This window comes from Harpia harpyja, chromosome 7 (genome assembly GCF_026419915.1).
Source record: "Harpia harpyja isolate bHarHar1 chromosome 7, bHarHar1 primary haplotype, whole genome shotgun sequence".
Taxonomy (NCBI): domain Eukaryota; kingdom Metazoa; phylum Chordata; class Aves; order Accipitriformes; family Accipitridae; genus Harpia; species Harpia harpyja.
This window is the reverse complement of record NC_068946.1, coordinates 8,835,908-8,858,627: the sequence shown is the minus strand read 5'-3', so window position 1 is coordinate 8,858,627 and position 22,720 is coordinate 8,835,908. Positions and strand designations below refer to the sequence as shown.

Genomic DNA, 22,720 nt, shown 5'->3' with positions numbered 1-22,720 from the left:
GGCAGATGAGATTTTTTTTATATTGGAAGGGCTGCATTAAGCAAGGTGAGCTCTCTTGTTTTAGAGGTAGGCAGCCTGCTGGCTGACACTAAAGGTGGTTTTATTTTTGTCAGGGCCACAAAAGTAAGTATGTGGGTGACAGGGGAACTTCAGACCTATGTCTCATTTCAGGGAATAGCAGGGGTGTAATAGCTGCATAAAATCTTCTAATTAAAAGAAGCAGCTGAGCTGTTTAGGCTTGTGAACTGCCACTAAAATGCTAATTACTTCAGAGTGTGAGAATGTCTGGAGGAGCTTCTTGATCAGAAATCATGAAGGCTTCTCCTGTTTGAATCGAGTTCTTGGGTTATATAAGTGTCCGGAGTAGCTAATACACAAACTGCTGACCCTCCAACGTTTTGGGGGTAGGAGACCTGCTGTCTTCGTGAGAACGTGCAGATGTGTGGAGTGTCTTGGAGCACAGAAGGTGATTTAGCAGCTGCTGCCAAACTACGAGAATAATTTTGTGAGAAATATCACTGTCTCTGGTCAACTAAAAGCCTATTACTTACCCAGTTTTGGTGATTTTTATGTTTTGTATCTTGTGTTTGTAGCTTCCAGATTGTAAATTGATGGCATGTTCAAGTCTGCCAGTTAGCAGGGACAGCCTCATAGGGTGGCGAGTGCAAATGAAGGATGGCTTTTCTGTAATTGAGAAGGAAAAAAACTTAAAGCCTTTATCTTACTAAGGTCTTTTCATCCCTCATGTTTTAAGCTGAGTGAGCTGATGCTTTCGAAATGGGTCATGCTACTAGAAGAGATGCTCATGGGTGTGGGCAACAGCATCTTCAACCCAAAGAAAACACTTCCCAACCCACACGATGATCTTGGCTGTCTTACCTGCAATCACTTTGCAGCTCTGCAGCACAGCTGGAGTCAAAACTATTGCTTCCCAGTTCAGTGCCCTGTCTCCCCAGCTATGCAACGTGAGCTGGATCTGAAATACCTAGACCATCTTCATTTCGGGTGATGCCTCGGTAAAGTCCTCATGGCCTCAAGTTAGAGCATTACTTATGGTATAATGCAGCAATGCTTCGTTTCCTTAGTGTGTGTATCTGCTCCTCCTTTCCCAGCCCTGCCGAGCTTCCATCCTTTGAATAAATCTTCCAAGGCTTTTATGATTTCTAAAACTCTGATGGCTGTCATGCTGTGAATTCAGTTACTGAAGGTTTAGACTATTACCATTTCATAAAGGAAAATGATTTCTTAAGGGGGATCCACTTGCATTCTCCTTTGGGAGTGCAAAAACAAAAAACCATCTGGAAAAAGCATTTTATGCAGCGGTTTAAACTTGTAATAATGTTTAGGATCACTATGTTATGTTTAGGTCAGCCTCAGCAGCTGCCTCTGGAGTTAATACATCCCTGCAGCTTATGTGTATGCCAGGGATGTGCTTAAGGAAGCTTTAGCAAGGGCATTTTATGGTGCAACCTCCCCATCTCTCTGTTCCTGCTTGGTCCTATTAGGCTGACATAGTTGTCGGCATGGCTGGGTGGCGAACAAGGTTTGGAAGAAAAGGTTCATTTTAATCCAAAACTGCTCCCCGGTCTGGTTGACTGAGCAGCGATGAATGGGTTTGCACTGGCACAGGGCGAGCGGCAGAGAGAGGCCAGGACCACCTCTTCTGGCAGTGGCCGCTGCCGGATGACGGCTTAATACTAGATCTCCTTGTATTGTGTCCTTCTGCCTGCAGGTGCCTGCTATTTGGATTACATGTTCATGACAGTAATTTTCCTTTGATGCCACCTGACTTATTGTAGGTGCTATCTGTGACTTTTTTGCCCCAAGGAGCCTTGAGAGCAGAGTCTTGCCTGTCCTCTCTTTCAGGTTAGGGACTGGCTAGGAATAGCTCTGAGAGCATCCAGCCACCTGAGTTGCTTTCTTTCCAAATCAGTTCCTCCCCTGGAAGGAACCTAGCACTGGATTTGGATTTTTAAAAGGTGAAATGAAAAGTCTGAGAGGAGGAACTGAGCATTAGAAAGTGAGTATTGAGAGTTCAGGTATGGAGTTGATGTGTTGTAGGGAGAGGACAATTTAAAAGCTGTGATTTCCTTACCTGTCCTTGTCTTGGTATTCCTCTGGTAACCTCGGTGGTTTTTTGACCCACAGACCTTTTGCAGTTGCCTGGCCTCCTGGGAATGGGTTCTCCAGGTGCGTAGCCCCATTTTTGGTAGCAGGGTGACATACATCTTACCGAGGTCACATTTGATGTCATTTATCCCCCGCACATGGATGGTGGCTGGGAGCACATAGCTCCTGCCAAAACAACACCAGGGAGATGCGGGCTCTCTTCCCCCTGTTTTTATGTACATATGAATCATCTATAAAGCTGCATGTATACATTGTAGGATGCTTACAAATACACTCTGACTGCTAGGACTACATGTATTGATCAGTTCATATGTGTTTTAAGAAATAAGGAAATGATGTCTTGGTGTAGATCTTAAGATGACAAACAAAAAATCCAGGTTTGCCTTTAATATACAGATGTAAAGAGCAGCAACATGTAAACCCATTGTTCCCACGCCTTGCTGTCTGTACTTGGGCAGAAAGCAAAGGAAGGCTTAATAATTGATTAGAGCAGCACAGCCCCACACCCCCGGCAGATAAGATCTGTAGCAATTTCATGTAATATGAAGAGATAGTTAGCCCAGTATTGCATGGCATGAGCCCAGCTTCCTGGCATCGCTCTGTGTGGGACTTTCGGGCTTCATTTTTGATGCCAAACTGTTCGGAGCTGACTGGGTGTGCACAGTACTGGCATAACACATCTCTGCTTATGATTTGTTTGGTGTATTTTGGAGTACAGGCTTCATCTGGCATCTCTCCTTGGGACATTGGCCCACGATGGTCCTCTGTGACTTAGAGCAGACCCTTCAGAGCTCAGCCAGTTTTAGTGCTGGTCACCAAGGCTCACCCTGTTGAGCCTTTCCCCCACCTCAATATCTTGAGCTCTTTATAAGGTCCCTTGACTGGTGGTGTGGCTAGAGGACTGTGAGAAATCACTCTGAGCAGTAGGAGTGGTGGCCAACCGGGGTAGGACTGTTGAAGACTAATGGGGCTGTTTTGAGTTCCTGAGCGTAGCCTGTTTTCTGCAGTGTAATGGGAGTTTTAATTAACATGGACAAGTACAATCATAAATAACCCTCCTAAAATTAAATGGAATTTTAAGGCTACATCGGCATATTCCCCATGATGCCATTGCCTCTCTGGAGAGGTAATACCATGACTTTCCAGCTGAAGGGAGCTGATGAAATCTATTGACTTTTCCATCTCTTAGAAGAGTCCATATATTATAAGAATAAAATATGAATTTAAAAAATATGGAAGTGGCTGGTGTTTTATGGAGGAAAATGGACTATTAAGCTAAAACAACTCAGCTAGTGAGAAGTTTTCTGTAGTTGAGCAAGAGATGCTTTCCCAGCACGTTTTTTACCTTGTGTTACCTGTTACCTGAGCTGGCACAGACATGATCCAGGGTGCCTTTGTGGCTTTTCTTTTTTTTTTTTTTTTTTTTTTTTTTAAATTACTAATACTTTGCAGCTTGGTCCAAGCCTGGATTTAACCTTATTCAGGCTGTGCTTTGAAAACCCACTTCTTGGAGATGCTGCGGTTAAAAATACACATAGGACAAAGTTCAAAGTTACAGAAATATTCAGTCCATCGCTACCAGACCCGTCCCCCCACCCACAAACACCATGCTTCAAGGAAAATCCCAGCAGGATTAGCAAGGTTTAGACACAGTTTCTTCCACCTCAAACAACCTTTCCAGGTCTAAGCTGAAAATAGACGATTTGCATTGATGCTGGGGTTGCAGTTGAAGAAGATAGAGACGAAATAACAAAATCAGGTTGCCCTTAGAAACGCATTTGTGTTGGACAAAATAATTGATTGGATTTTTGTCACGTTTGCACTGATCTGGTACATTGGCTGACAGCTCCCCTGATAACTCACTCCTGACGGCTTACAGGCTGAATGAAATGCATCAGGGTGAGGCGAGGTCTGGGGATGATTTACGTGCTGGTGAGCTGTGTCCAGTTCTTTTTAATTTAGAGATGCAAAACTGAGCCTGAAAGTAATGAGCTCTGGATAATTAGGTGTTTGTCTGCAGGTGTAACTATTGCAGCTGCATACAGTTGGTGCTCTTAATATTGCTGATTTTTATTTGAAAGCATTACGGAATGAATGAGATACTGGAAATACAGTAATTTGCAAGAAAGAGGGTTTTTTTCTGTTGTTATCTTCCCCTCTAACCCCCAGCTTTCCTTTGGCATTCCCGTTTGGCTTGGCCATGAGATGTATCACATGTGGACCAAAGACTAAAAGGAAATTATGGTGATAAGTAGCAAAGTGTTGTATTACACAGCGATGATGTCTGGTATGCATCATAGATTGACGAAAGGCTTGATCTAATTTATCATCACTAACGATTAGCCAGATGGGACGTAGTATCTTGAATTCCTGCCTTGGTATTAAATGGGTTGCGAAGGCATTGCTGATGCAAAAAATGCAGCGCAGTACGTTACCTGTACGTCAGGAAGGTAAGTGAGGAGCAAAAACATGTTGCAGAGTGGATGTAAGTAGGAAGAAAGACTTTGGAAGTAGATATTTTGTGGAATGGATATTTTTAAAAAGCATGTAAGTTGGAGGATTTGGAGATATGCTTGGGTATAAATAGAACATGCACTTTGAATGTGGCTGCTGCAGTGCAGCTTTAGCACGTTTAGTCAGAAAGACGTGCTAGGTTATGCGTCAGGTATTGTGTGCCACCCTGAAGTTTGGCGATGCAATCGGATGTGTAAACGTGAACGCCAGCATCTGCAGATACAGAGCAGCGTTCATCAGCGCGCCTCCAAAACGTGTTGGGACTCAATCACGAAGGGAAAGGAGGAGAAATCTGAATAGCTGGAGGATGCTGGATCCCAGCAGCAGCGATGCTGGGGGAAGGAGAGGGAAATCACGCTTTTCAGTAAGCATTTGAAGGTCACATTTTCCTTTCAAGCTGGAATTTTCAGAGGAGCCTTGGAAAGCTTGTCTTCTGACAGCCGTTGAGGTTCATCGGGATTTGTGTGCCCCTTTTCTTTTGAAAGCTCTCGCTGCTGCCCTGTTCCTATTCACTTCAGTGCAAGTGGAGATCGGGTGACATTATGTGGTAGACAGAAGGGAAAGGAAGTGTTTGGGATTATTTGAAAGCTAGTACTGAGATTAATGATATGTAATTAGGTAAAAAGCTTAAGATGAATTTCGAGAAAAGTTTTATTATGGGGAGAGTATTCGTTTAGAGCATGGCATAAGATGGGATAAGTAGCAAAAGCCTCACTGCTTGTAACATTTGGATCTGGACAAAGCTTGGGAGGTGATACTTTAATGAGGAGCGCTTAAATGGCAGAGGGATGGACAAGCCTTATCACTTTCAGTTATTGTCAAATAGTTCAACCAGGGAGCAAGGGAAGAGTCCTGCAGTCAGTAATTTCAAACGAGGCAATTGCAGTTCATAAAGGAGCCAGTAAGACTGTGTGAAACATCAACAATATTTATGTAGGTGCATTTCTGGTACAAAAGCAGAAGATAAATACCTTATTTAAGGTATTTGTTATGAGTATAAAATAGCCCATAAATGAGAACTTAAAGAGAATTCAGTGTTACCGTTTAATACACAAAATAACATGAAGGATTAAAAAGGTAGTTTGCACAAACACTTCATTGATCGACTTAAAATGTATATGTTTGACAAATGGCAATTCTGTTGTGAACATTGACTACACATGTTGCAGTAAAGGAGCTTTATATTAGGCCATAAAATGTTAAAACAAGCTTAATAATGGCTTTTGCCATAAGATCCTTCTGGGTGTAAGTCATTACAGAAGGTGGTGAATCTTGGACGTATGGTTTGCATCTATTTACAGGAATAGGGGCATGATGATGTACTGCTCTATTACATAGCTTGCTAATTTTAAACCATAAACCCCATTTTTGCCACTTTACAAACACCTTTTATTGTGTTCCTTTATTTTTAAACATTTGACTAGCCAGAAATACATCCTTAATGTCAGAATTAAGTGTTGGCGTAAAGCTGACATGGCCTTTTAGGGGATTCTTCACCTGCAGCTCTTAACTTTGACTGTATTTCTGAGTGCTTATGCCAGCAAAAAGTTGTGTTTACCCCCCCCCCCCCCCCCCCCCCCCCCCGTTATAATAACAGTAAACACCAAACATTGAAACAACAATCCCCCATTCGGTCTTGACCTGTGATGCAGTCAGGGCTCTGAATCATACTCTATTTTGACATCTCATCACATTGCGCGAGACCAGTTGCATCCATCTAAGAAAACTAAAATAAAACCACTGGTTTAATACAGAGGGCCAGCTCATTCCTTTGAGGTTTGACCAAAAGGCATGGCCCCCTTGTCAGGAATCCACTAGCAAAAAAACCCCAAACTCAAACAAACAAACAAACAAAAACCCCAAACCCACCCTAAAATGAAAGGAGATCTCTGCAAGGATGGGAGATGTTACGTGTCTGGGCAGCATGCAGTTGCTGGGCTATGCAGTTGGATGTAGGCAGTGGAAGGGTTAGAGAGGGCTGAGCAGCAGGTTGGCATTTTATTAGGTTCTTCTTAAGCCTTTAAACATTTTCCAAAGTCCCTGAATTATGTTAGTCTTGATTTTTGTAATATTAATTATCTCTCATCTCTTACTAGCAAGAGCTGCTTAGCTATGAAGGGTATAAGGTGCTGGATTCCTGTAAGACAGTTGAAAAAGTGTAGATGAAGGGGGCACTGGGGAAAACCAGCATGTGCCTCTGTAATTAAAGGCTCGATTCTGCGTATACATGGGGGGATTGAATTATGGTTGCACGGGCAACGTTAATCCTGCCTTTTCCTAAGTTTGGAGTTGTTTGCTTTGTAACTTGACTTTTTTTTTCCTTGGATGAAGTTTGTTTGGTTGTAGTAAGTATTTCAGCATGGAGAGAGTGGATGGCACTGTTTTGATATTATATACTTATTTTTTTTCCCCATGTGACATGTCACTTGGTGGAGTTTGTTTGGGTTTTTTGTTTGGTTTTTGTTTTTTTAAGGCTGTAGTTTACCAGCTTACTTTCCCCTGGCTTCTGAAACGTGGTCTGTCAAAGGAGGAATTTATTTTGAAGGGAAAATTGATTCACGAAGTACTTGCTAAATAAATGGGGTTGTGGTGGTGCGTGTTGCTGCGTTTGGGGGTAGTGAGTGGAAAGCTGAGGGAAACAAGTTGCAAAATTTCTTGCTGAGGAGTTTGTGCTGTGATTTAATTCTCCATCCGATAAGGAGCATTGAAGCTTTCCAAGCTCTTCATACATTGCAATGCAGTTTTCTAAAACGCAACATGCTGTAGGTGAGTTTATCTTTTTACCTTATGCTTTCTTTTTTAAGCCTGGTTTGATTTTTATCCTATATAAGCTTGCTAAGAGGAGCCTGATGCTACCTCCCATCCCTTCTCCACTGCGTGCAGAGCAAAAAAATTCAGGAAGCAGAGGGATTTCTGCAGCGTGGAAGCACTTGGTACAAAACCCCACCAAGGTATTGCGAAGACCCCCATTGCACTACCTCTTTAAGACCACAAGCGCGCTGTGAGAGCTCTGCTTGCGAGGGTGAGAGGCAGGCAGGAGCTAAGAAATCATCCCTGGATGGCACAGATGCGGCTGTGGGCTTCGCTGCCGGCGGATGGGGGGAGAAGACCTGGCGCTTGAGCCAGCTCACTAACGAAGCTCTCCGGGAGCTTGCTGCCAGGTAGGATGGAGCGCGCTGAACAAAAGGCTTTGCCTAGCGAGTGGAGGACAGCAGACCTGCAAAGGATGGGGTGATGCTGGGGAAGTTTCAGCAAGCTGCTATGACTGGCATAGCTTTTCCCTTTCAACCTTTTAAGCAAGCCCTTGTGGTTTCTGAACCTGCTAAATTAGGTGCTTCTGCTGTTAGGATGTTCACCTCCTGCATTTTAATTGCATGTTGAATAGAGAAGAGGCTGCAGAGGAGAAACACACTCTTTTAACAGCTCTCTGCCATCAAATACCTCCCTACTCGGAGGGTTTTTAAAAATTCCTTGCACCAAAAAGCTGAAAGAAGTGCTTGAATTTGATGTGGTTTCCTGCCCTTCTGTAATCTTCCTTGATGGTTTTATCTTGTATTTTTTCAGTTGTTTAATACACAATTTCAGTACAAGCGGGGACACACATCGGGATTATATAACCCCGGGGATAGCTGGTGGGAGACTCACTCCGTTTCTGTGCAGGGATAAAAATCATTAGTTCTGGAATGTTTTTTGTGTAACACATTTGCATACGTGCCCTTGGGTACCCGCAGATATTTTTATTCATGTGAGAAGGTGCTTAACTCGTTACCGTCAGCTGGAAGTGAAGAAAGAGGCCATCAGTGCATGCTCAGGATAAAATGGTTGCTAGTTGCTGAAAATGAGCTTAGGTGAGAAGCACTGTTTGAGGGGAAAGTGAATCCATTTTGGAAGAAAATGTAGTAGTGTTTTTTCTTTCCCCTCCAGTCTTGGAAGCAGGAACAGAGCAGAAAATACTGTACAAATTCTTGCTGTAAGAGCCTATTTTACTGCATGTTTTTAGGTTGTTCGTTGCTGTAAAAGCACACAAAAATCTTGCAGTATTTCAGTTTTGTAGCATGATTAGAGCAAGCAGACAAGTATGATACAAGGGGGAGATTTCTGCAAGAAATTCCTCCTGACTTTCATTTAACTCTGCATTTGTCGGTGCCTCTGAGTGCTCCAGCTGACAGGCAGCTCTGGTCTGGATTTTTTTTCTTTAATCGCTTTACAGAGAAGTCAAGTATTCTCCCTCTCCTCAGAGTGTGGCTATGGCTGTCTAATTAAAAGATACCCTCCTCCTTTTAGGGAGACTTTTGGTTTCAAGAAAAATTATATTTCGTTTCCAACCAGCATTACTATCTTTGCCTGCCTTCTCCCACTGGGTCTTTAATAGCTCCTGAAATTCCCCAGCTTGTAATCACTGCTGCAGCCAGATGGGGACTAGGTGGAACTCCCATTGCATCTGTGCTTGCTTTTATTAATCTGCCAGAAGTATCTCACTTACTTATATTTTTAAATATATATATATATTTCATGAGTTAATGAGCTCTAAACAGCAATGAAGAGAATCCAGTCAGTGCTACCCACTGGCTGCCGTCCTTTCCCTGGTTTTCGGCGTGATGCTGATAGAAGAGGGAGAGTGGTAAAGAGTCATTCAGCCCGACACAAGCATGAAAAGCGGAGTCAGTAGTTCCACTTTACTAACCTGCTGGTTGCAGTGGGATTTAAGAGCTTCCCCTTGCTCCTGCTCTTCTGCCTTGTCACCCGCCTCATCTTTTCTCCCTGTGGTAATGGAAGGATGTCTGAGAATGGTGTGAGGTTTGGGTTTAGCTTTGCACTTCCATGCCCCCCACCCTGCCCTGCTTCCCACCCTCCTGGATCATTTCAGAGCATGACTGCACAAATAGTTGAATCGGTGCACTTGAAGAGGGTGACATGCGTGGCAGGGATATAGGAGGAGGAGGAGGAGGAGGAGGAGGGAGGGCACAGGATCCTCCTGAATTGGATCTAAGCATGCCAGAATAGTAACATGAAGGAGCTGCCTGAATTATTCAGCATATCCCTATTTTCTTTGCGCTGTGGTTAATTAAGTGCTGCAATAGAGCCAGGCTGGGTTATACTTTAATGCTTAAACTTTACTGTGTGTGATGGGGGCAGCAGAAGGGCAGCATTCGTGCAGTTTGCATTGCATCTTGGGTTGTACAGCTGTCGATGGTACCAAAATCTCTATGTAGTGAAAGAAGGTGAGTGTCCCGGGGGATGGTTTGCTGTGGATGTGGATGAGACGATGCTGCTGGATGAGGTTTCACTTCCCACCTGCCTGCTGTGACCTATTCACATCCCATGGTGGAGTCTTCTGTGCTGTCACACTTAACCCACTTCTAGGAAAAAGCCTCATTAGCAAGAGTCTGCTGATGAACTTTTGCAGGCACCTTGGCTCGCTTCTCCTGAAATAACAGCGACTGTTACCGCAGGATGGACTCCTTTGGCGGCAGACGTAAGGGAAAGGAGGGTGGTCACTTCTACTAGGGGGGCAGAAACGAGCTCTGGGAGGCTTGCAGGGAAGCGGTAACCTTTCCACCAGCCCAACTCTTTGCAGAGAGTCAGTCTATAGATGCCAGAAGTTAGATGTCGGAAATAATCACTTTCTCCAACCATTTTATCTCATTAAGGCTTACTGGAATTTAAGGCATTTTTGTCCCTATCAGTCTCATGTCCAGGTTAAGTCCTTTGGCAAAAAGGACTTAAAAGGTTTCTTTTTAATCTGATGGAAATCGTTGCTTTCCAGAAGTGATCTTAAACGGCAACCCCAAACTCTGAAAATCCATCTAAACTGCTCATTCCTTTAGGCAGCTCTTCCTGGGTGCAAAAAGAGAGGTTACTCTGCTGAAAGAAGATTATTTTCTCCTGGCTTATATAAGTTCTAAAATAAGAAAATAAATCCCAGCCTTCTCAAGGATGAAACAGTTTTTCCAAACTCAGGAACAATCCTTTCTGAAGCAGTGATTGCTTCAATTAATTGTTAAAACTGCCTCAAGGTTGGAAATCTCAGCTGTGACAAAAGGGTGGCAGCTTATAACCGTGCCTTCACCCTATCCTTTATCAGAAGATGGTTATGGGTGTGATGGTAAGGTGCTACGGAGGTGGCGTGCAGAAAATCTGTGACTTTTTGTTCTGTCTTTTGGTGTGTTTCTAATCCTCCTCTCCCAAATTTTGGCTTTCTGTTGGCGTTTTCCGAAACTCGGGAATGAATGTAAAATCCTCAGGATGAAGGCTAGGAGTGGCGCCTTGGCTTCATTGAAGTCTGTGGCAAATCTTCCCATGGTTTTGCTGGAGTCAGGATTTCACATCTAATTTTGTTGTTAAAAACCTCTTTATTTTATCAAACAATACCACTTAGGCACAAGCTGGCAAGTCTACAAATCGAAGACAAGCCTTAGACCCCAAAAATAAATTCTTGCACTCATTTAAAAAAAAAAAAGATGTAGGCTGAGTGAGCACCGTCTTGGGAACCAGCGGTGCCAGATCCTCATCTCAGTTCTCTCAATCTGGAGCTGGTCGTAGGCGTCCTGTTTTACACCTGCCAGGCTTTAACAGGAACATTACTTACATGCGAAGGTGTTGTGAAGGTCAGTGACGGTCTTTTCTGTGTGTAATCCTATAATGCAGGGTTTTTATCGTGTCTGGCGTTTAAACATTGAGTATATAACAAAATTGGAAGTTTTTAAAACAGTTTCTCAGCCTGCTTGGTGAGGGTGGACCTTTTTAGTGATGTGTTCGGTATCAAAATAGTGCGATATTGTAAATCTGTTTCTGCTCTGCCTTAGCACTGGTCTCAGAGGAGGAGATTCGGCTGGGGCGTGCTGCAAACAGTCGACAGACACAGAGCAGGTTGTGTCTGAACAGTCCTTACTTCAACCTTAAAATTTTGTCTGTTTTTAAGGAAGCGGAACAGGTGGGATCCTGGAGCTTGGATCACCATCGAGTCTCGACAGCGCTGGTAGGGTCTGTTCTGCTGCTGTGATGTTGGTCCCTGCAAAGGTTTGGGCAGCAGTGTTTTTTTGCAGAGCAAACTTGTAGTGCAAAGGGAGGACTCTTGAAAGACTCAAACTAATCGTCTAGGTTCAAAATTTAACTTATGAGTGGTTTTTTTCCTCATTTGAGCAAAACCCAAGAAGTGTTTTCATGTTTTTTTTTGTTTGTTTTTTTTTTTTAAGTATCCACCATCATGTTAACACGTGAGGTTTGTGTTGCTGGTTGGTGTGCAAGAAACTTAATCAATTGGGTTGTTCTCATTTTCCAAGAGGCTTTGACACATAAAATGTAAAGCAGCAAAAAGGTGAAATCTGAATATGGCTTGTAGTGGAAAATTTTTCAGCAAGTTAAGCACGGCTTTTTTTATGACAGTGGGCATCGGGTGTTCAGTAGACATATGCTGGGCCTAAGGCCACAAGGTATTAGCTAAGTTGGGAACCTTTCTTCTTTTGAATACCTGCATCCCCTTTGTTTTATTCCGCAAGTAAAGTGGGTTCTAGCTTATTTGTTTGTTGCATAAAGTCTTTTTCTGTTTTTTTTCCCCTGGATTCCCACAATACCTTTCCAGTTTAAGATGACTATTGCAATTTGCCTCTAAATAACCCTGCAGCAGATCATCAAAACTTAAAATCTATCTGACAGCCCCTTTTAGAAGTGATTTTGGTGGGTGGATGAGGAAAGGAGTTACTGGTTGAAGAGAGGCAAACAAGGAAACAATTATAACACGGTTCCTGCGTGGTTAGCAAAACAGGCGCTGCCTTTGTCAGAAAATGCCCTGCTGATCAGCAGGGTTTGTCTCGCTGAATGCGAAGGGCTTGTGGGTTTTGGGTTTTTTCCCTTACTCTTTAAAAAAAAAAAAAAAAAGAGGTGGGGGATTCTCTTGACAGGACGAAGGTTTTGTAGATTGTTCGGCGATATATTTGCTTTCAGTTTCTCTTGCTGTATTTTTTAGTAACATCTGCCTTTTGAAGGCACACTTTGCTCCTCTTTTGGAAAACCTTGAAGGGTCGCAGCTGCCTGGTTGCATGTGAGTGCCTCAGAGATGTTTGTGTGTCTGCCCGAGCATGGAAGGTGACCAGCTGCGTTGACGGACAACAGATTTGCTGCTGTGTGTATCACCCAAAACACGACCCTTTCTTCGAAGTTGCTTTCCTTAACTTGCTGTATTGCAGAATCCCCCGAGGTCCTGTTCAGCAGCCCCTCGAGGATCGGATCTTCACTCCGACCGTCTCCGCTGTGTACAGCACTGTGAGTATCTGGCTGGTGCCGCTGCGGTCATATTGCTTTTGAAAGGAGCGCGTTTCCCAAGCATAGGGAAATTGTGTAGTTTTTTAAAAAACAATACAGTTAAAAACCATACAATTTAAAAATCATACAATTAAAAAAATGCAACTTTTTTTTGCCTCCTAAAATAAATGATGCTGGATGAAGACCCTTTTTGTTACATGTGAGTAGGAAAATAAGAAGTCTTGGGGACTTTTGGGTCCATTCCTTTTTTTGTTAAGCGTCTATAGTTTTATTTAGCAGATATGAGAGTGGCTTTTCCTAATAGTTTCACCTGAGTGAAAATGTTACTGGCCATATTTTCAGTCTGTTGTCTCCATCTCTTTCCTGCCTCCTGCATCTCGAAGACTGGTTTGTTGGAGTGTATTAGTGGCTGCACGTTTCTAATAGTTTATTATTAAAAAAAAAAAAAGTCAAGGAAGATTTGTTTTTCATGTGCAACATTCCATTACACAGAGGAAGAAATGTTTTGATTGTACATTGAATATTTCGGATAGGTGCTTTTGGCTTGCTGTCCTACATCTGTGTTTATAAAGCCTTATTATCAAGGAAATTTAGCTTAGAAATGTAGTGATGTTTATTTGTGAACATATGATACCATTTTCCTTTTACTAATTTCTTTTTTTCAGATGGTAATAGCTGGAAGCCCAGTGTTATTTGTAAGCTTTGCTAAATCAGCAGAGCCCTGGGAAAGTAATATTTTGCTTTTCTAGTGGGATGGTGCAAATATTTTTAATGCCAAAAAAACGCTTTTAAGCTGCTCTTTTAATTATTTGGAAAACAGGAAGAAAAGCTGTAGATGGGAGAAATTCACTGCATTTTATGCAGTAACATAAGCTGCTTATAGAAAAACATAAGCTGCTGTACAAGGTTTTTTCCTTCCCCTTGTTTGCATGAATAACTGGTGAAGGGGTTATCAGCTCCGTCTCTTCCATGTGCGGTGTCTGGGTCTGGAGCATCTTTGGCCCCTTCCTTTTTTGGGCTGTAGAGAAGAGTTTTGTGATTGCCTCTTCTACTAGGGAGACTGCTGTCAAGCAATGCAAAGCCAAGCTTTGTGCAGGATTAAGTGCAAAAGTGCTGTCCAGTGCCCATCAGTCCAAGAAAGGCAGAGACTCGGGTAGTAGTGGTACTAGCAGAAGGACTCAGGCTTGACCATGGATGGTCTGGTGGCCAGCCAGCAGTGGATTTCCATCCACGTGAGTCGGAAAGGTTGGAGTACAACTCTGACGAGGGTTTAAGATTTCGAGGTTTGTGGCTTTCACAGCAGTGGATTGACAGACTCGAGCTGCGGACTGGTTTTTAATTTTTTGGTTTTTTTTTTTTTGCTAGTTCTGTCCTCAATATCATATACATATGTATGTGTGCATATACATATGTATGCATGCAAAAAAGCAAAACCAAAGGAACATAAGTGTACAAACAGTTGTAATAAATAATTCAGTTTATATTATCCTTTATATACCCCATATAACACTTAAAAACCACTTTAGAAATAACTGAATTCCTTTTGGGGGAAAAAGGAGGTTATTTTTTTCAATTCTTTCCTCCAAAAACATAACTCAGATGCCTGTGGTAAAATATGACTGTAAAAATTTAAATTAATGTAAAATATAAAACTAACTGTGAACAATGACCTAAAATAGCTTTTTCAGTGTGGAAAAATATAACTCTTTGATATGTTACAGGAATAGAAGCCAGGGCTGGGAGTTTCTTGGTTTCTAGGCTTTAGGAAAACACAAGTTTGAAAGAAAATTTCATGTTTTAGAGAAAGGAGAGAAATTTCTCAGCTGGGTTCCTTCTGAGCTTTTACTTGAAGCCCTTGGCTGATTGCAAATTTAGAGTAAGTCCTAGAAAAAATGAATTAGGATGGAAGAGGCACATGATCAGAGGTCCCTGACAAATTCATTCATCATAGGTCTCTGTGGTTTATTACTCGAGTAGCAGTGTCGTGTATTTAAGGTCTGAGTTTGCAACAAATAAGTAATTTTTTTAGTTTATGATTTTTATATATAGTTTGTCCAGGTTTTACAAAAGTCACGTAGTACAGAGGTATGGAAGAGCACCTTCTTCGGCACCCAGGGACTGCTTTTTCACTTCCACATTTTATTTGCTTGGTCATCGTATGTGGGTTTCCACATGGATTGCATCACAGTTTTCAAATATGCGTATTTTGGGGGAGGACATCTGGTTTAGGAGGAGGTCTGTGGTCTGATACCACCACACGGTGACTCTGAGCTGCCTCGGTGTTTTCCCTGTAGGTTATACTATGTCATGCATGCGGTGGGAGAACGAATCATTTGAGATATGGACAACCCACAGATGAAACCACTATTTTTAGTTGGATAAAGACAAAAAATCATTTGGTTATCCATTCCCTAACTTTCCACATGTATTATCAGGACCACAGTTGCATATTCCTGAGCTCTTTTTTTCCAGAACTACTTGTCGCTTGCCAAAAATGGGAATGGAAAATCATGTGGCTTTCACTATGAGCCCCAATAATATCCCCCGAAATAAAATCGGAGGAACACATTTTCCTGTAGGGCAGAGACAGAAGGTGAGGAAGAGGGAAAGTGTGATTTGTCAGATGAAATTAAGTTTGTCTGAGAACTTGGAGGTGCTCCAAATTCCCAACAAAACTTTGGTAGAACCTCTTTCTCAATGAAATCCTACTGGTATTAAAACCAAAACCACCTAACCTCATCATATATCATCTTCATTTATTTTATATAGTGTACATCTTCATTTATTTTATATAGTATATTATTTTATATATATATATTTGTATATTATACAAATACTTATATTTGGTAGGTTATGTTTTTTGGGTGTGGGTTTTTTTTTAATAAATCCAGCAGTAGAATTATTTTAAAGCAAATCATAGTTGGAAATAAGTGTTTCAATGAACTAATATTTTAACAATTTCCCCTCACTGATAATGGACAATGCTATATCATAAGAGCTACTTTTGGACATAAAGATTGGGGTTTCGTCCTGTAAGCAGCTTCTTGCGTGGTGTTTCCTAACTATACTGCAAGAAATTAATGCAATTACTTTCACATCTGCTATAAGATCCCAAACCTGTGGAATCTGGAAAGGGGAATGGGGAAAGTATGAAATTTTGTTTATGTTGTAAAATATTTCAAAGAAATATATTCAAGGAAGCTTTTTGGCTTAGAGTTTGAGGGAAGGACACTGACTTCTAACAGAAAGGGAACTGCACCAAAGGTGACCTTAAATATCACAGGCCACCATGTGTGCCTGCATTCAGGGTAACAGGGGCTGATTTCTGTTGAAAACAAAACTAATACAGACGAATGATCAGAAGTAGATGTGCTCTTCAGATTCAGCATGAGGCGTGAGTTGGGAATCAGATAAGAACAATAACTCTGTTAATGTACATCCAGTTCTCACACAAATAACCTTTTTTGGCAGATTACAATGGAGGTTCGTAACTGCCTCAGTAACACACTGTGATCTCAAGTGCTGAAGCTTGGACCAAAATACTTTGGGATAAACTTTTATATGCTAAGGAGCAATGCTGACTCCTGGATGCGAACTGATTAGAAATGAGTGTCAATCTGATGTACCTGTTTGGAGTGAAGTGCTTGTAAGTTGGTCGGATGTTGCCTTGAGCAGAGTTTCTGTAGCCTGGCTAGATCCAAGGGTGGCTTAAATTTTCTGTGTTAATTGCAAGTCTCACTGTGTCTCTTTGGAGCAGATACCACCTTGTGTCAGGTTGCCCAACTCAGTGCCAGCTGATGGTAAAGAAGGTAATGGGAAAGTGAAGGTGTTGAAGAACCTACTTGCTCCAAATTTTCAGTGACTAAGGCCTGACTCTCCCATCATTTGCTTCTCTGGGATTTCATTTGGTGGCTTTTCTGCAATGGGGTGCCCACTGGTGGCCCCCTGATAATTTCACACCCAGCAGAGGTACTGCGATTCGCCTTTGTGTCCTTTAAAAGGATCTTCCTGCGATGAAGAGAATCCTGTAGAAAAGAGATTAGGGAGGATTAGCTGCTCCAGCCACCCTGTGCTTAAAGGAAGGATCTGGGTCAGGAGGCCAACTCGTTCCCCTGCCCGGCTGTGGTGGAGGCTGCAAAGTGTGCAAGAGGGATGCTCAGTTCCTCGGGTGCTGGCAGTGCTGCTCTGAAGCTGTTTGCACCAGCCCGAGTGAATAAATGGAGTGCTGGAAAGAAAGAGGTTATGTCCAAGTCTGAACCCTTTGGGTTTTTATTTGTTTAGGAAAAGAGCAGTTCTTAATCATAAAATATTGTCTTGGTAATCAAGGGATTTTTGTGGCATGCCCCATTCATTGTGATCCAACCTGAACGTTTCATGGACACAACTATGTATCTGAAATTAGATACCTGGAGGGGGAAGAATAACCCAAAACTTGTGAAAGATGCTAAAAACAAAAGATTTAAGCTCAAGAGGAAAAGAGAGAATTCCAGCCTGAGTTTTATTTCCTGTTTCATTCATTATTTCCTTTAAAACACAGGCTTAAGGCTTCTGGAAAACTAAAGTTAGCCTCTTGCTATTCAGTTAAGGAAAAAAGAAAGTGATGCCCTAGCAAATTAATAAGTAATTTTGTGTATCCATTTTTAGGAGAATAATTTCATCTCTAGATTTAAGAAGGATATTTGCTTCCATAGTAATCACAGACCAAGTTTATATTCTGCAGAATCCCATTTAATAAACGGAAAACCCAACCTCGGGCACTATGAGGGCAAACACCCCAAAACACAAGTGATGAGCTAGTAGAGACTCTCCCCGATTGATTTTTTTTAAAATAATGAATAAACACACAAATTCAGCAAGTTTGTCTTCCTTTATCACCTGTTAACATTCAAATCAGTTTATTTGTAAATAATTTGTTGTAGGAGCCAAGATGAAGGTGTAGAAATACCTACGTTGCTGTGGAAAGGCACTCTATTCTTTTGCTTGTGCTGGAGGGTCAACCTGTCTTTTGGGGGGGGGGGGTCCACTAAGCTAGATTTGGCTAATCTTAGGAAGTCCTATCAGGTCAGTGGTAGACTCCCATCAGATACTGTCCAAGTGTGTTGTTGCCAAGGTATCAAGCTGATTTTATGATTGTTCTGTTGCCTTAATTAGGCTTTGAAGCAAATTTTAGTAGGTCCAGACCTGTGTCCATAATGTATCTGCTACTTGTCTGCTGCATTGCACAAGGGTATCTCGTGGACCATCATTCATGCAGCTGCACAGCTTTCCTTTCAGTTTGGCTTCCAGATTTCATACCCAATTCAGAACAGCATTCCTTGCAGTCTTTAATTAACCTCTAACCTAGGTTACATGCATGTTTTAATTTGTGAAGAGGACTGTTGAATGCTCACACTAACCTGGGATATTATTAATGCCTCCCTCCCCCTTGTCAAATGTCTGTGTGGACTTGGGTTCTGTTTGGAGATCAGGCCTTAGTTGGAATAGTGTGGGCACTTTTAAGAGTAGGGAGACAAAAGCTGGCAGTGTTTGAAGTGCCACAGCTATTGCAAAATAACCTATTTTTCGCTGCAAAAAGCGACATTCAAGGAGACATCTTGGTGATGAGTACACACTCAACCTACTGATGGGGCTACTTATATGAATGATTTCCTTCTATTTTGTGTTGCCTTTACTTCCTTCTCCCCACCTTAACTGCATTTTTTTGATGTCTGTCATGATACGTGCAGTAGTCGGTGCTTAGAAGTGACTATGATTGACATGACAAGTCTTTCAGGGTTGTCTTAGGAGTCATGTAAGAGACTTCAATTTTCTTGGGGATGGGATGTAGAAAGTTTTGTGATGCTCTCTGTAACGCTGGTTTTGATTCAGCCAACTGATGTTGTGTGTGCACACCTGCCAATCTAGATCAGCCAAAAAAAGAAAGAGCCGATTCCCCCCTGGGGAAAGGAAGGATCCAGTTGGGGATAGAGAATGAAGTTCTCTGACTTGACCCACCCTTTCCTCTGAGCAGCACAAGGGTGCTGTAAATCTTCCCGCAGTGAACGATTCTGGACCGTTTCCAAGCCTCGAGAAATTGCACGTTATCATTCTCATTGCTGGTACAGCTGTTTTAGTGGTTTAGGTAATGTAACAACAGGCATTGATACTTGGAGTGCAATAAAATGGCTTGGAAAAAGCATTTAGTCATGAACTCTGTGACTTTTGCTCTCATAGTTGCTCTCTTGGAGCTTGGTGCTAATACTCCAGTAAAGATCAAGAGCCAGGAATTTCATTCTGCCTTCTTTTCTGATGCTGGGGAGATACATACACACATACCTACCTGCACAGTGGCAACATCCCCTTCTAAGCATTGCCTGGTTTTGTGCTTTTAAGTGCCTATAGCTAAGTGGTGCTTTTCAGCAAGCGCAATATAGGTCTGAGAAAAGGTCAATGAGAAGTGAGTGCTGGATTTCTGTACTATGAGCTTTAAACAAATTCACAAAAATTTAGTTGTATTGAGTTGCTGGGGGGTGTCACCCAATGGTTCTGTGATTCTTTTTGTCCTTCGATTCTCCTTTTTTTAGCGACTATATGAAGTATATTTAAAAAACTTCCATCATGGAGATAGTACAGTGGAGCAAGTATATGTGCCATGAATATATTTTACAACATTTTGCTTAATGTGTTTTGATTGGTATTTTTTTATAGAAGCTGAGAAAGGAGATAAGTGTATGCAAGAATTGCTTTAGTATTTCATTCTTTGCTCATGGCAAGCCCTTCAGATAACAAGACCTCTGTGCAGTCCTTTTTTTGTTTTGTTTTGGTTTTGTTTTTTTCCATTTTGGAAGGGAGTATGCAAATTTTTCCCTTACTTTGTTTTTTGGGTCACTGGTAATGTGTATCCCTTTGCAAAATCACAATATTGTTTGATATGGCTTATAATGGAAAGATCAGAAGATCCCAGGCCTGAAGTCAAAGGGATGTTGCAAAGCAAGACCCCAGTTAAGCTCATCCAGTTCCTACAGATTTCCACTAGTGACTCCAGCTGGTGCTCTTATTTTTTTGATCCTTCCCCGTTTTCCTGAATCATACAAATAGTTAAATAACTTGGACAGCGTTTTACTTAGATAAAGATATATATTGTTTTATATACACATATATATATATATAAATAAAAAGATGCTGCTAGCTGCTTTCTTAAAAAGAAGATTACAGTATCTATACAGATTGGATTACTAATATTATGTTTTACTAACAGTTTATCTCCACACAGGTAACACAAGTAGCAAGACAACCAGGTCCTCCTGCCCCATCCCCTTACACTGCACATGAAATAAATAAGGGACACCCAAATCTTGCTGCAACGCCACCGGGACATGCATCGTCCCCTGGGCTTTCACAGGTAAGACCCGACATTGGAGCAGAGCATTCCCAGCCTCCCTCTTTTCCTCTTGTCCAATTCTCAGCTTTGCTGCTCAAAATTTGACATAGCTGTCTTGTCTATGACCAGTGTATAAAACTTGATTAATGAATGTCTTTATGTGCCTTGAACCTTGCAGTGACTTATAGGTAGCACTCAGGTTTATTAGTCATCGGTTCATTGTCGATTCTGTAACAGAAGCCAAAAGCAACTTGAAAAATTGTAGGAAATACTCATTGATGAGGAATGTGCTTCACTGTTGGGTTAGGCTGCTTTGGGGCATTTTAAATGCCGTAAAAGTGCCTGATGTTCTCTGTTAGCGATCTTCCATTTCAAATGTTTTGTAGAGGATGCTGCAATTCTGTAATTCTCCCAAGAAGTGGGACAGTAAAATGAGTTACAAAAATGAATGCTAATAAAAGAAACAAGACAAAGGACCGATTACAAAAAAGTACAGAAGAAGAGATGAATAGGAGTTATAATAAGAATGGAGAAATAGCGTTTAGTAAGATATGTGGAATAAATTGGTCTTTTTGTAGTTTTTATTAGATGAATGTTCTACAGGGTTGATGTGAGAGTGGAGAAGCTTATCTTCAAAAAGAAAGGGGCAAGAGAGAGACAGGTAATGGGGCACAGAAAGAGGGGAGATAAAAGATATGGGATCAGGGAAAGTGGGATATGTAAAAGCATTGAGATTTGAGATAGAGGAAAGCCTTATGTTTCCTTTGCTCTTGTTTAATTTATACTTGTTTGAGTAAATGGAATAAAGCAGGAAGATGCGAGTAGGTCAGCTATTAAGAAGTGCGGTTTCATTCTGAACAAGATGTTAAGTGGGGAGGCAGGATGACAAGCTGAGGATGGGCTGGGAACGTCTGTGCACCGTGGTGAGGTGGTGGCGAGAGCCTTGAGCGTATTGCAGCACTGGGAGAAGGCAAGCTTTCTAGTCCTCCTGACAGCCTCTTTAATTTGGTTGAAATATTAAACTGCAACTGACCTTTTAGACTAGGAGATGCGTGGAAGCAAATAAGGTCATGTAAGGAACACTTCACCTTAAGGTTACGCATTCTAGGTAAAACTTGGTGGGAAAACAGGAAACTTGTGGTCATGTTTGAAAATGTGCAAAAGCTCGTCCTTTATGGAGAGGGAAATTAGAGGCTGAAGTATCTATTCAGGATCATAAGTAGTTTGCAGGCATTAGTCGGTGGTATCGGAGCCATTTCTTGCATTCTTGCTGCATGGTTGTTGGAAATAAAGTCTCTGATTTGAAGACTGAGCCTCACATAACAGAGGGAGAATGTAGCAGGGTGCAGAGCAAACCCTAAAATGTTGTCTGGCTTGTGTCATGTATCAAGAAATTCATTCCTGGTAAACCTCGTCAACAGAGGGAAGCTAATCATGTGGCAGATAAGAGAGGAAGAAAGAGAACATTCTAGGCAGCCTCTTTAAAAAAATATTCTAATCAAGGGTTTTTTTTCTTCCCTTAATATTTTCCTGTTGAGTCAGTGCATACGTAGAGAGCAGTCTCTGTGCCAAATCACCACTCCAGCCAGCCGGGAAAACGCTCGTTTCCTGTTCTGCTGGCTCTTATCGTCTTGGAAATGAGCGTCAGATTGTGTCACTCCGATGCTGCTGGTAGGAGTGGTTTGACCTTACACCCTCCATGTCAGCTGAGGATCCTCAAGGGCTCTAGGAAGATACTTGTCCTCTGACTGTATGGGGCTGCCCCTTAGGTGCTTAGTGCAAGGAAGAAAAAGCAAGATCCAAGATTATAACCCAGACGAAGCATCGGTCATTGCGCACTTTTGGGACTATAGAGGAGTGAGGTCTGGGGAGCTTTCCCTAAGTGATTCCTATAAAGCTGGGATTTGGTAGCAAAGCAGCAAAAATACTGGTTTCTGTTCATTCACAGCACTTGCTTGCCTCTGACCAGGTGTCTTCACTGTTGTGGCATCCCATCAGTTGACCCTCTCATTTGCAGCTGGAGGTGATGGTGAAGAATCAAAATGGAAGTGCCTACACTTGGGACACTTCCACCAGTAAGGCTTAAAAGGGGTTCAAGGCTCTGGACATAAGCAGTTACAGGATAATCTGTCCCCAGAGAAGGTTTTTCATACCCCTGAACTATTAGAGATTTGGGTAAATATTTTTTTTTTTTTATCACTAGAATTCTGAGTATTCTTATGTATATCTCACTTCAACCCCTGTCAGGTGTTGAGTTTCAGTATTATATTATGGTAAGAAATTCCCTAGTTGAGTGGAGTGTTGGATGAAAGAATTACCTTTTCATTGCATCTATCATTTGTCTCTTGTGGTTTTCATTGAATTGCCCTCTTGTGTTTGCATTAAGAAACAAGGTGAGTGGAAACGTCCTATTTCCAGACGGCTTGTAGTTTTGTGAACTTCTATAATGATTTC

General features: G+C 41.9%; 1 protein-coding gene across 21 annotated transcripts in view; it reads left to right on the top strand.

Annotated features, from left to right (window-relative positions):
* EIF4G3 (eukaryotic translation initiation factor 4 gamma 3) overlaps positions 1-22,720 on the top strand; it is a 150,727-nt gene that overhangs the window by 31,028 nt on the left and 96,979 nt on the right. For 16 of the 21 annotated variants that reach the window (XR_008235850.1, XM_052791139.1, XM_052791137.1 and 13 more), the window contains exons 2-3: positions 12,831-12,906; positions 20,144-20,287. Coding sequence is in view for 18 of the 21 variants with exons in the window: in XM_052791139.1 (XP_052647099.1) it covers positions 12,831-12,906; positions 20,144-20,287 (220 nt within the window). In the remaining 3 variants the exon portion in view is untranslated. Of the gene's footprint in view, positions 1-7,681; positions 7,806-12,830; positions 12,907-20,143; positions 20,288-22,720 lie in introns of those variants that run through there. The other 5 variants (XM_052791138.1, XM_052791151.1, XM_052791154.1 and 2 more) reach the window with 3 other exon arrangements.